General features: G+C 51.7%; 1 protein-coding gene across 1 annotated transcript in view; it reads left to right on the top strand.

The window, feature by feature from the left end:
• AHNAK2 (AHNAK nucleoprotein 2) overlaps positions 1-13,411 on the top strand; it is a 33,792-nt gene extending 20,381 nt beyond the window's left edge. Inside the window, exon 9 of the mRNA XM_068397389.1 lies at positions 318-13,411. Coding sequence (XP_068253490.1) covers positions 318-12,419 — 12,102 coding nt within the window. The 3' untranslated portion in view covers positions 12,420-13,411. The remainder of the gene's footprint in view (positions 1-317) is intronic.
• The last annotated feature ends 504 nt before the right edge of the window (positions 13,412-13,915 follow it).

Genomic DNA, 13,915 nt, shown 5'->3' with positions numbered 1-13,915 from the left:
TTTTGGCTGGTCCAGCAGCAGAGAGGCCAAGGGCCCCGCGGCCGCTGACGTGGACTGTCAGCCTCAAGGAGCCCCAGGTGACGGTGCCCTCGGGAAGCGCCGAAGTCGACGTGACCCTGCCCGCGGCCGAGATCCAAGCGCCCGGCGTGGAGGTGAGCGTCGAGACGGCCGCCGGAGGAGACGGCGAGAAAGGTCGGTTCAAGATGCCCGACGTCAAGATGCCCAGCGTCAAGCTGCCCAAAGTCAAAGCTCCCCACGTGCAGGTCAGCCTGCCAAAGGCCGAGGTCTCACTGCCCAAAGCCCAGGCCGAAGTCCAGGAGGGCGAACTCGCCCTGCAGGGCCCCGACGCCGAAGGCGGCCTGGACGTGGCTGCCGGCAAGGTTGAGGGCGGTGGCATGAAAATACACATGCCGAAAGTCAAGGTGCCCAGCGTGGTCTTCTCCAAGCCGACCGTCAAGGCTCCCAAACTGGACGCGGACGTCAGCCTGCACAAAGTCGATGCCAGCCTCCCAGAGGCAGACCTCAAGGCCCGCGCCGGCGACATCAGCATCGCGGCCGGCGACGTCAGCATCGCGGCCCCTGACATCAAGCTGCCCTCCGTCGAAGGCTCCCTCGAGCTCCAGGCGCCCGAGATAGACCTCAAAGTGCCCTCTGGCGAAGGCTCGCTTGACGGAGCTGAGCTGCAAGCCGCGGGCCTGAAAGGAAAGCTTAAGCTGCCCAAGTTCGACAAGCCCAAATTTGGAGTGTCGCCTCCCAAGGCGGAAGGGCTGGAAGGCGAGGTCAGCCTGCCCACCGCAGACGTCGACCTCCCCTCCGCCACCGTGACGGCCGCAGGGGAGGGCCCCGCGCTGAGCCTCAAAGCCGACATCCCCGGCGCCAAAACCGAAGGGGTCGGCTGGAAGGTGGAGAAGCCCTCCCTCAAAATGCCCAAAGCTGACATCAAAGCTCCCAAGGTGGACATCAGCCTCCCGTCCGTCGACGTCACCCTTCCAAAGGCCAGCGTCGACCTGCAGGCGCCCGAGGCGGCCCTCACCCTCGAAGGGGAAGCAAAAGCCCCGGAGAAGGAGGCCGCCAAGACCAAGGACGGCAAGTTCAAGATGCCCAAGTTCGGCATGCCTTCTTTTGGCTGGTCCAGCAGCAGAGAGGCCAAGGGCCCCGCGGCCGCTGACGTGGACGTCAGCCTCAAGGAGCCCCAGGTGACGGTGCCCTCGGGAAGCGCCGAAGTCGACGTGACCCTGCCCGCGGCCGAGATCCAAGCGCCCGGCGTGGAGGTGAGCGTCGAGACGGCCGCCGGAGGAGACGGCGAGAAAGGTCGGTTCAAGATGCCCGACGTCAAGATGCCCGACGTCAAGATGCCCAGCGTCAAGCTGCCCAAAGTCAAAGCTCCCCACGTGCAGGTCAGCCTGCCAAAGGCCGAGGTCTCACTGCCCAAAGCCCAGGCCGAAGTCCAGGAGGGCGAACTCGCCCTGCAGGGCCCCGACGCCGAAGGCGGCCTGGACGTGGCTGCCGGCAAGGTTGAGGGCGGTGGCATGAAAATACACATGCCGAAAGTCAAGGTGCCCAGCGTGGTCTTCTCCAAGCCGACCGTCAAGGCTCCCAAACTGGACGCGGACGTCAGCCTGCACAAAGTCGATGCCAGCCTCCCAGAGGCAGACCTCAAGGCCCGCGCCGGCGACATCAGCATCGCGGCCGGCGACGTCAGCATCGCGGCCCCTGACATCAAGCTGCCCTCCGTCGAAGGCTCCCTCGAGCTCCAGGCGCCCGAGATAGACCTCAAAGTGCCCTCTGGCGAAGGCTCGCTTGACGGAGCCGAGCTGCAAGCCGCGGGCCTGAAAGGAAAGCTTAAGCTGCCCAAGTTCGACAAGCCCAAATTTGGAGTGTCGCCTCCCAAGGCGGAAGGGCTGGAAGGCGAGGTCAGCCTGCCCACCGCAGACGTCGACCTCCCCTCCGCCACCGTGACGGCCGCAGGGGAGGGCCCCGCGCTGAGCCTCAAAGCCGACATCCCCGGCGCCAAAACCGAAGGGGTCGGCTGGAAGGTGGAGAAGCCCTCCCTCAAAATGCCCAAAGCTGACATCAAAGCTCCCAAGGTGGACATCAGCCTCCCGTCCGTCGACGTCACCCTTCCAAAGGCCAGCGTCGACCTGCAGGCGCCCGAGGCGGCCCTCACCCTCGAAGGGGAAGCAAAAGCCCCGGAGAAGGAGGCCGCCAAGACCAAGGACGGCAAGTTCAAGATGCCCAAGTTCGGCATGCCTTCTTTTGGCTGGTCCAGCAGCAGAGAGGCCAAGGGCGCCGCGGCCGCTGACGTGGACGTCAGCCTCAAGGAGCCCCAGGTGACGGTGCCCTCGGGAAGCGCCGAAGTCGACGTGACCCTGCCCGCGGCCGAGATCCAAGCGCCCGGCGTGGAGGTGAGCGTCGAGACGGCCGCCGGAGGAGACGGCGAGAAAGGTCGGTTCAAGATGCCCGACGTCAAGATGCCCAGCGTCAAGCTGCCCAAAGTCAAAGCTCCCCACGTGCAGGTCAGCCTGCCAAAGGCCGAGGTCTCACTGCCCAAAGCCCAGGCCGAAGTCCAGGAGGGCGAACTCGCCCTGCAGGGCCCCGACGCCGAAGGCGGCCTGGACGTGGCTGCCGGCAAGGTTGAGGGCGGTGGCATGAAAATACACATGCCGAAAGTCAAGGTGCCCAGCGTGGTCTTCTCCAAGCCGACCGTCAAGGCTCCCAAACTGGACGCGGACGTCAGCCTGCACAAAGTCGATGCCAGCCTCCCAGAGGCAGACCTCAAGGCCCGCGCCGGCGACATCAGCATCGCGGCCGGCGACGTCAGCATCGCGGCCCCTGACATCAAGCTGCCCTCCGTCGAAGGCTCCCTCGAGCTCCAGGCGCCCGAGATAGACCTCAAAGTGCCCTCTGGCGAAGGCTCGCTTGACGGAGCCGAGCTGCAAGCCGCGGGCCTGAAAGGAAAGCTTAAGCTGCCCAAGTTCGACAAGCCCAAATTTGGAGTGTCGCCTCCCAAGGCGGAAGGGCTGGAAGGCGAGGTCAGCCTGCCCACCGCAGACGTCGACCTCCCCTCCGCCACCGTGACGGCCGCAGGGGAGGGCCCCGCGCTGAGCCTCAAAGCCGACATCCCCGGCGCCAAAACCGAAGGGGTCGGCTGGAAGGTGGAGAAGCCCTCCCTCAAAATGCCCAAAGCTGACATCAAAGCTCCCAAGGTGGACATCAGCCTCCCGTCCGTCGACGTCACCCTTCCAAAGGCCAGCGTCGACCTGCAGGCGCCCGAGGCGGCCCTCACCCTCGAAGGGGAAGCAAAAGCCCCGGAGAAGGAGGCCGCCAAGACCAAGGACGGCAAGTTCAAGATGCCCAAGTTCGGCATGCCTTCTTTTGGTTGGTCCAGCAGCAGAGAGGCCAAGGGCGCCGCGGCCGCTGACGTGGACGTCAGCCTCAAGGAGCCCCAGGTGACGGTGCCCTCGGGAAGCGCCGAAGTCGACGTGACCCTGCCCGCGGCCGAGATCCAAGCGCCCGGCGTGGAGGTGAGTGTCGAGACGGCCGCCGGAGGAGACGGCGAGAAAGGTCGGTTCAAGATGCCCGACGTCAAGATGCCCAGCGTCAAGCTGCCCAAAGTCAAAGCTCCCCACGTGCAGGTCAGCCTGCCAAAGGCCGAGGTCTCACTGCCCAAAGCCCAGGCCGAAGTCCAGGAGGGCGAACTCGCCCTGCAGGGCCCCGACGCCGAAGGCGGCCTGGACGTGGCTGCCGGCAAGGTTGAGGGCGGTGGCATGAAAATACACATGCCGAAAGTCAAGGTGCCCAGCGTGGTCTTCTCCAAGCCGACCGTCAAGGCTCCCAAACTGGACGCGGACGTCAGCCTGCACAAAGTCGATGCCAGCCTCCCAGAGGCAGACCTCAAGGCCCGCGCCGGCGACATCAGCATCACGGCCGGCGACGTCAGCATCGCGGCCCCTGACATCAAGCTGCCCTCCGTCGAAGGCTCCCTCGAGCTCCAGGCGCCCGAGATAGACCTCAAAGTGCCCTCTGGCGAAGGCTCGCTTGACGGAGCCGAGCTGCAAGCCGCGGGCCTGAAAGGAAAGCTTAAGCTGCCCAAGTTCGACAAGCCCAAATTTGGAGTGTCGCCTCCCAAGGCGGAAGGGCTGGAAGGCGAGGTCAGCCTGCCCACCGCAGACGTCGACCTCCCCTCCGCCACCGTGACGGCCGCAGGGGAGGGCCCCGCGCTGAGCCTCAAAGCCGACATCCCCGGCGCCAAAACCGAAGGGGTTGGCTGGAAGGTGGAGAAGCCCTCCCTCAAAATGCCCAAAGCTGACATCAAAGCTCCCAAGGTGGACATCAGCCTCCCGTCCGTCGACGTCACCCTTCCAAAGGCCAGCGTCGACCTGCAGGCGCCCGAGGCGGCCCTCACCCTCGAAGGGGAAGCAAAAGCCCCGGAGAAGGAGGCCGCCAAGACCAAGGACGGCAAGTTCAAGATGCCCAAGTTCGGCATGCCTTCTTTTGGTTGGTCCAGCAGCAGAGAGGCCAAGGGCCCCGCGGCCGCTGACGTGGACGTCAGCCTCAAGGAGCCCCAGGTGACGGTGCCCTCGGGAAGCGCCGAAGTCGACGTGACCCTGCCCGCGGCCGAGATCCAAGCGCCCGGCGTGGAGGTGAGCGTCGAGACGGCCGCCGGAGGAGACGGCGAGAAAGGTCGGTTCAAGATGCCCGACGTCAAGATGCCCAGCGTCAAGCTGCCCAAAGTCAAAGCTCCCCACGTGCAGGTCAGCCTGCCAAAGGCCGAGGTCTCACTGCCCAAAGCCCAGGCCGAAGTCCAGGAGGGCGAACTCGCCCTGCAGGGCCCCGACGCCGAAGGCGGCCTGGACGTGGCTGCCGGCAAGGTTGAGGGCGGTGGCATGAAAATACACATGCCGAAAGTCAAGGTGCCCAGCGTGGTCTTCTCCAAGCCGACCGTCAAGGCTCCCAAACTGGACGCGGACGTCAGCCTGCACAAAGTCGATGCCAGCCTCCCAGAGGCAGACCTCAAGGCCCGCGCCGGCGACATCAGCATCGCGGCCGGCGACGTCAGCATCGCGGCCCCTGACATCAAGCTGCCCTCCGTCGAAGGCTCCCTCAAGCTCCAGGCGCCCGAGATAGACCTCAAAGTGCCCTCTGGCGAAGGCTCGCTTGACGGAGCCGAGCTGCAAGCCACGGGCCTGAAAGGAAAGCTTAAGCTGCCCAAGTTCGACAAGCCCAAATTTGGAGTGTCGCCTCCCAAGGCGGAAGGGCTGGAAGGCGAGGTCAGCCTGCCCACCGCAGACGTCGACCTCCCCTCCGCCACCGTGACGGCCGCAGGGGAGGGCCCCGCGCTGAGCCTCAAAGCCGACATCCCCGGCGCCAAAACCGAAGGGGCCGGCTGGAAGGTGGAGAAGCCCTCCCTCAAAATGCCCAAAGCTGACATCAAAGCTCCCAAGGTGGACATCAGCCTCCCGTCCGTCGACGTCACCCTTCCAAAGGCCAGCGTCGACCTGCAGGCGCCCGAGGCGGCCCTCACCCTCGAAGGGGAAGCAAAAGCCCCGGAGAAGGAGGCCGCCAAGATCAAGGACGGCAAGTTCAAGATGCCCAAGTTCAGCATGCCTTCTTTTGGCTGGTCCAGCAGCAGAGAGGCCAAGGGCGCCGCGGCCGCTGACGTGGACGTCAGCCTCAAGGAGCCCCAGGTGACGGTGCCCTCGGGAAGCGCCGAAGTCGACGTGACCCTGCCCGCGGCCGAGATCCAAGCGCCCGGCGTGGAGGTGAGCGTCGAGACGGCCGCCGGAGGAGACGGCGAGAAAGGTCGGTTCAAGATGCCCGACGTCAAGATGCCCAGCGTCAAGCTGCCCAAAGTCAAAGCTCCCCACGTGCAGGTCAGCCTGCCAAAGGCCGAGGTCTCACTGCCCAAAGCCCAGGCCGAAGTCCAGGAGGGCGAACTCGCCCTGCAGGGCCCTGACGCCGAAGGCGGCCTGGACGTGGCTGCCGGCAAGGTTGAGGGCGGTGGCATGAAAATACACATGCCGAAAGTCAAGGTGCCCAGCGTGGTCTTCTCCAAGCCGACCGTCAAGGCTCCCAAACTGGACGCGGACGTCAGCCTGCACAAAGTCGATGCCAGCCTCCCAGAGGCAGACCTCAAGGCCCGCGCCGGCGACATCAGCATCACGGCCGGCGACGTCAGCATCGCGGCCCCTGACATCAAGCTGCCCTCCGTCGAAGGCTCCCTCGAGCTCCAGGCGCCCGAGATAGACCTCAAAGTGCCCTCTGGCGAAGGCTCGCTTGACGGAGCCGAGCTGCAAGCCGCGGGCCTGAAAGGAAAGCTTAAGCTGCCCAAGTTCGACAAGCCCAAATTTGGAGTGTCGCCTCCCAAGGCGGAAGGGCTGGAAGGCGAGGTCAGCCTGCCCACCGCAGACGTCGACCTCCCCTCCGCCACCGTGACGGCCGCAGGGGAGGGCCCCGCGCTGAGCCTCAAAGCCGACATCCCCGGCGCCAAAACCGAAGGGGTCGGCTGGAAGGTGGAGAAGCCCTCCCTCAAAATGCCCAAAGCTGACATCAAAGCTCCCAAGGTGGACATCAGCCTCCCGTCCGTCGACGTCACCCTTCCAAAGGCCAGCGTCGACCTGCAGGCGCCCGAGGCGGCCCTCACCCTCGAAGGGGAAGCAAAAGCCCCGGAGAAGGAGGCCGCCAAGATCAAGGACGGCAAGTTCAAGATGCCCAAGTTCAGCATGCCTTCTTTTGGCTGGTCCAGCAGCAGAGAGGCCAAGGGCCCCGCGGCCGCTGACGTGGACGTCAGCCTCAAGGAGCCCCAGGTGACGGTGCCCTCGGGAAGCGCCGAAGTCGACGTGACCCTGCCCGCGGCCGAGATCCAAGCGCCCCCTTTTGACGTTGTCATAGATCCCTCCTCTGGAAAAGAGGATGAGATGAGCAAAGCTAAAGGTTCTCTATTTAGAATGCCAAAGGTTTCCCTTTCTAAAAGTTCTAAACCTCAGCCACAGTGTAAGTCTGGAGTTGACGTTTCTGTGTCGGAAAGTCTTTGTTATTCTCTAACAGAGGAATCTCCTTCTGTTCTGTCAGGCAGTGTCGGATCTCAACTTCTTCATGACAGTAAGGGAGATAGTGCGTCTAGAAATACTAAATTCAGAATTCCTAGCTTGGGTTTCTCTAAAGTTGATATTGATTTATCTAAACTTTCAGAGGATTCCCCTTTACCAAAAGGGGATATTACTCTTACTAAATATCAAATGAATCTAGCAGAATCTGAATCAAAAATATCATCTCTTGCTGATGAGAATATTTCAGTAACAGATTTTGAAATTTTAAATGAAGATGTTTCTTTGGAGCAAGGAAGTCTGAAGCCAGGAGGGAAAACAGCAGCTGCTGAAATATCTGTGGGTGATGCAGAGTTTACAGTTAAAATACCTAAATTCCGAAAACCAAAATTTGGAATTGGTTGGTCTAAAGGAAAATCATCAGAAAGTGACGTTGGTCCTAATGTGGAATCTGAAATTTCCAAGGGAATGATAATATCTAATATGACTGATACTTACACTGATACTGAAAAACCAACTCAGATCCCTGATGCTGAATTAGGTGTAAAGATGCACAAGCCTTCATCTGAAGTTGTTCTTGATGCACAAAAGTTTGATGTCAGTATCCCATCAATGGAAGTTACCACACCAAAATTAGAACTGGAAATCCATGGCCCAGATTTAAAGGGCAAGGGAGAACAGGAAGTAATCTCAGGAGAGAAGGACACTGAGGAGAAAGAAAACAAATTTAAAACATCAAAATTCAAGCTGTCTTCATTTAGTTGGTCACCAAAGAAAGAACCTATTGCTCCTTCTGAAGTTGAGGGACATCTGGAAGGACCCACTTTATCTGGAGACACAGAATCTGAATTAACATTTCCTACCCCAGAGAATCAATACCTTCATGTGGAATTTGATACATCAACAGAAAAAGATGGTGAAAAGGGCAGACACAAGAAGTCCCAATTTATCATGCCAAAGATCTCATTCCCTAAAATAAAGGGTCAAAAAGTGCAGGTTTCTCTGCCCATTCTGGAAACTGACGTTTGTGGTCCCAAACAAGAAAATGAGGGTGTTTCAGTACAGAAATATAAGAAAGAGAGTAGTTCAGAAGGGGCAGGAATGGGCATAAAAATGCCAAAAGTTACAGTCCCAACTTTGGAATTTTCCACACCAAAAGTCAAAGCTCCCAAAATAGAGATGGATATTAGCATGCCTACAAGTGAGGTCATACTTCCTACATGTGAAGGTGATGACCTGACATTGAAATCAGCTGCTGCTAATACCAGCCTCTCCACTTCAGATATTAAGATGATAACTGAAGGCTCCCTTGAGGTGAAGAGTCCCGACACAAGTGTTGAAAGAACACAAAGTGAAATTGCTGTGGGTGATGTAGAAATAAAAATGGGAGGTCCTGAAGGGAAAACAAAAATGTCAAAATTCCAAATGCCAAAGTTTGGAATTACACATTCTAAAGGGAAAGAGTCAGAAAAGGAGTTCAGCCAATCCAAATCAGAAGTCAAGGTTCCCCAACTAAAAGCAATGGTAGAAATAGCTGACATTGCTGTTGAAGCACCAAATTTGGAGGTAGAATATGGTACAGGAACAGAAACTTACAGACCTAAAGTCAAAATGACCAAAGATGACAATAAGGTAGCAGAGGCTGATGTTGACCTCCCATCAACTGACATTTCTATTCCAAAACCAGACAGTGATATTCAGGATTCAGATGCAGCACTAAAAATCAAAGGAGAAATAAAGCAAGATGGAGATGGAGAAGAGAAAGAAGGACATTTCAAAATGCCAAAATTCAAACTTCCATCCTTCAGTTGGTCACCAAAGAAGGAAGCAAGTGTTAAAATGGATTCTGGAGCAAATTTGGAAGATCATAAACTTGCCATAATGTCAGGTAGAATAGACACAGAAGTTAGAGGAACTGCAACTGATGACCAAGGTACTGGGCCAGCCCTTGATCTGGAAATATCTGCAGGAAAAGTTGAACAAAAAAGTCCGAATAAAAAGCCTCAATTCACCATGCCTAAAATTTCACTCTCCAAAATCAAGGTTCCCAAATCTCAGACACATTCACCAAAAGCTGAAGTTGATGCTACTATTCCTAAAACAGAAAGAGAGGGTGATGACTCAATACAGATACCTGATATAGAAAGAAGTCATTCCGAAAGGACAGAAGAAGGGGCACAAATAAGCATAAAACTGGCTGATGTTAAGATCCCCACTCTGGAGTTTTCCAAAATGGAAACTGGAGCCTGCAAAACTGACATGAGAGTCAGCTCAGCAAAGAGTGATGCTGCTCTGCCTCCCTTGGAGGGGAGTTTTCAACAGGTTGTCCTAAAACCGAGTTCTACCAATGAAGATACTATTCAAAAAACAGGTATGAAGTTCCCCAAAGAAGCAGCTTCAATTGAACTGAGGAGCCCTGATATAGTAACAGAAAGATCATCAACTGCGGATGGAAGAAAGATGAAATTGGAAGGTCCTGAAGGGAAGATTAAAATGCCCAAATTCCAGAAGCCAAAGTTTGGAATCTCCCTAACAAAAGGGAAAGGCCCAGAGACAGAGATCAGCTCTCCAAAAATAGAAGCTGAGCTACCCCAGCTAAAAATGGCAACAGAAATTGCTGACATTGCTGTGGGAGTTCCAGCATCAGAACTTACATCTGATATGTCAGATCCTGGAGTAGGTGTTTATGTTTGTAAGATAAAAACACCCCAAGTTCTGACAGCTGGCACTGAAGCTCCAAAAGTAGACATAAGCCCCCAGTCTGTGTCTAAACCAATGACAGAGGGAGCTATTGAGAGCCTTGAGGAGAAAGAAATAAAATTAAAAGAAGAACATGAAATAAAAGCTGAAGAAGTTCAGACTGAAGAACATCAGGGATGGTTTAGAATGCCAAAATTCAGAATACCTGCATTTGGCAGGACATCCTTAAAGGAAAAAAAAGGTGATGCTGATATTGAAAGAAGTATGGAAAAAACTCAGGCAGGCGTTCCCTCTGCCAAAGTACAAACTGAAACAAGTGTTCCTGAAAATACCTTCTCATTACAACATGCAGTCACTGAAATTATTATTGGAAAAGAAAGGATTTCAAAATTAGGAGATTCTGATGTTAGCTTGCCAAAGATTGAAGGAGATATTTCATTATTCGCAGAAAGAACAGATAGTAGAGTGAATATTCAAAAAACTGAAACTTACACAGACATCGTTAATCATGGTGCTGAAGGACAAACAATGCATACTTCAGAATTCACAGTGTCTTCAGCAGAATTGTCTAAATCATACCTAAGTGCTTCAGAAATTGACAAAGACAACTGTTTAATAAATAGGTTTCCTGCGCGTACTCTGACTCTTGAAGAGCATAAAGTCAGATCACAGGATATAGAAGTCCCAAAGGTAGAAAGTTCCACTAAGTTAGAGACTTCAGGAGCAGGATGTAAACCATCATCAGCTGAAATTACTCAGGATGCAACACAGGAGAAAATACATGTTAGTCTTCCAAAGGAAGAGCTAGATGTTCAAAATCAAGAGGCAGTTACTAAAAAAGGAAAGATAAAGGGTGAGATGAAAATGATAGGAAAAGATAGTGAAGGAAGCCAATTTAAAAGGCCTACATGTGAATGGTCTACAATAGGGGGATCAGAAGATGGTGCTTATGTTACGGCTAAGCTGAAAGATCTAGAGGTAGAAGTTCCAGGAGTGAAAATGGATGTTAAAATTGCTAGAGTAGATCCTGAAATGAAATTTCAAGTGAAGAATGTTGAAAAGGACATGTCTGCAGTGGTGGAAGTGCAAGTAGAAGATAGAGCAGAAACAAGTAAAATTAAAACATACGAGTTTAAGATTCCAAAGTTTGGAGTGTTGCATTCAGAAGTAAAAGGTTTTGAAGATGATATCAAGTTGCCAAAGTCAGAAGCTGATTCAGTATCTAAAACTGAAACAGGCACAGCAGAAATGCAGTTTCAAAAATCAGAGAGATCCATTGGCCTGACAAGTCCAACTCTAGATCATATGGAAGCATCTGCCAGAATAACAGTGGAAACAGTGGACAAATCACAAGGTGGCCCAGAAGTAAATATAAAAATTCCCAATCTAAAAATACCAAGATTCACTTTCAAAGCTCTCCCAACTGAAGCTGATGTTTCAGTGTCAAAGACGGTAACAGATCCAAAGGGATCTAGTACTGACATGGAAGTAGTGCAACCGCAAGGAAGCTCTGCTATCCCTGAAGAAACACAAGAGGCTCTAGAGGGTGGTATTCAAAAAGCAAAAAGCAAAATTCTAATGCTGACTGAACCTAACATTAAAACTGCACAGATGACTACTACCATAGAGTCCTCCCTTTCAAATGCAGGGCAAGATATTCATTGGTCCTACGTAGAGGGCCAAGAAGTGAGTGAGAAAGTAGAACCTGAACATGTTGCCATTGAAAGGTGTGAGATTTACACTACTGAAATAGTGAAAGAATCTGAGATTCTCTCATCAGAAGTCAAAACTGCTGCTTTGGGATTCTCACTGCTCAAGGTGAAGTTGCCTGAATCACATAGCAACTTAGAAGTGCTAGTCGAGCAGCCATCTTCAACAGAAGATGTATCAGTGAGCAAACCTAAATGTGCTGATGAAAGCTTCAGAGTAGCAGCACAGGGTTCTGAGCTTAAACTATCTGTTAAACCACAGAGTGAGACTGAAGAATCTAGTGGAGAAGTAAGTTTACCAAAGTTAAAAACATTTGCTGCCGAAGTAAAGCCTTCCATTATACCTGAAGAGAGTCATCCTGATAGGTCACCAGACGGAATAACTGCAGATCCTCTCTCTAAAGATGAGGATGTAGCTGAAGCTCTAGAAGATGAAGAAAAAGATATAACCAATGAAAAAGAAAAGACTGATAGTAAAAGATCTCCCAGAAGATTCAAATTTTGGCTCCCAAGTATTGGCTTTTCATCTTCTGGTGATGAAACAAGCACAGATTCAAAAACAGAAGTAAAAAAATCAGTTCCCGAAGATGTGAAACCTGCTGACACATCAGATCATGATTCTTCTAAGCAAACTGAAAAAGCTGGATGGTTTAGATTTCCCAAGCTTGGTTTCACATCTCCTTCCAAAAAGGCTAAGACTGTTGACAAAGAAGAGACAGGTCATAAGGAGGGAAGAATCTCAGATGAAGATAGCCCATCAGATAAACCTGATGTATTTTTTGATGCACAAGAAAGCTTGTCACCTAAAGAAACAACAGAAGGTGAAAAAGTTGAAATTGATGGGGCCTCATCTAACGTTTCAGTTTCTCAAACTATCGTGACATCTTCAGCAAGAACTGAACTGATCTTGTTGGAGGAAGAAAAAGATAGTCAATCTAATATTCCTGGAGATACAACCAAATGAAGATTGTCTTTTCTTCACCTTCGATGAAAAAAAATAATACACACATACAGAAAAAAAAAAAATTTCTTAATTTTCTAGTAACTGAAAATTAAACAAAACCCAAAGCTGATATTTATGAAAACTGTTGAACAGAATTTACCACATTTGCATTTTCAAGTACACAGATGTGCTATACTGTTCACTAATAAACATACCGGTTTCTTCAACTCTGCCCCAGAGGCAACAATTTCTACAGGTACAGAAGGAGCACATAGTTTTAGCAAAGTCTGAAAAGGTACCTGAACCATGAAAGTAAACCATTGAAAGGCTCAATGATAGCAAAAAGACTTGTTAAATAGGCTTCTTAAAAACACACCAATTATGTTTAGATAAAAGATTATTTCCAGAATGGAGTATAAACTAGTACTATGAGAACTATACTTACCTGTTTAGATTTTTGACCTTTCTGACCTACTTTTGCTTTGTTACTAAAATATTTTTCTTTATTTCAGCTAAGGTAATATGCATATTCCACAAACATTTTACAATGCAAAATAAAAACAAAATACTAGTGTAGAGAGTCTAACGCTTTACCCCTTCCTCTCTTTTCATTTTTTGACTATTGTGATGGGTCACATTTAGCCTTAAAAGAATTTTAAAGAAAAACAACAGAATATATTCAAGACCAAAAAACACATAACTAATTCACATTTTTAAGATATCAAAATAAAACATGCTGACAAAGAATAATTATTAAAATGTGGATAAATAAATTTTTATGTATATATTTACTGGATAGTTAAATGCACAGAATGGTCTGCCACACTGGTGGAATTGCTTCAAAGATTTTTCTGGGAAAGGAGATGTATATAATTATTTACTTCTTTGTTTATATTAATGCTTCTCTCAAGTGCACAACGAAAACCAGAGTGCATATGTGACAGCCTTCACATGTATCATTAAAACACTGTCTTTATTCTTAATTCACAATAAACTCACCATATGAATAATAACTCGAGTAGCATGAGTTACTGATAGTGCTGTTAACATTTTCTCATTCTGAAAAATCCCTGCTTAAATTTGCAAAAGGCTTGAGTATACCCCACTATCAGCTGAAGTGGCTGCTTAATGACAGTACAGTTTCTAAATACGGTGGTAATGGTCTGGCACAGAACACCACCCCAAGATCCCGCTGCCATTTTGTCAGGGAAGAGTGTTTAGATAAAAGTGCAACTTAACAGAGTTCAGTGGCAAGGTTCACTTACTACATGGGGGGAACAGAGGGAAAATTGGGTTAGAATCGATTTAGAATGATTGACACAAGGACTGGAGGTTCAGAAAGGTAAGGGAGATCCTTCTGTTATAGAATCATAAAATAGAATCATAGAATCGGTTTGGTTGGAAAGGACCTTTAAGATCATCGAGTCCAACCATTAATCTAACACTACCAAGTTGAGTCATGAGGTTCAGAACGGACCCCCTTGCTTTCTAAATTCTTTCTCAGAGAGGCGTCTAGG

This window comes from Nyctibius grandis, chromosome 4 (genome assembly GCF_013368605.1).
Source record: "Nyctibius grandis isolate bNycGra1 chromosome 4, bNycGra1.pri, whole genome shotgun sequence".
NCBI classification, from domain to species: Eukaryota; Metazoa; Chordata; class Aves; order Nyctibiiformes; family Nyctibiidae; genus Nyctibius; species Nyctibius grandis.
This window is presented reverse-complemented; position numbering and strand designations above follow the sequence as displayed.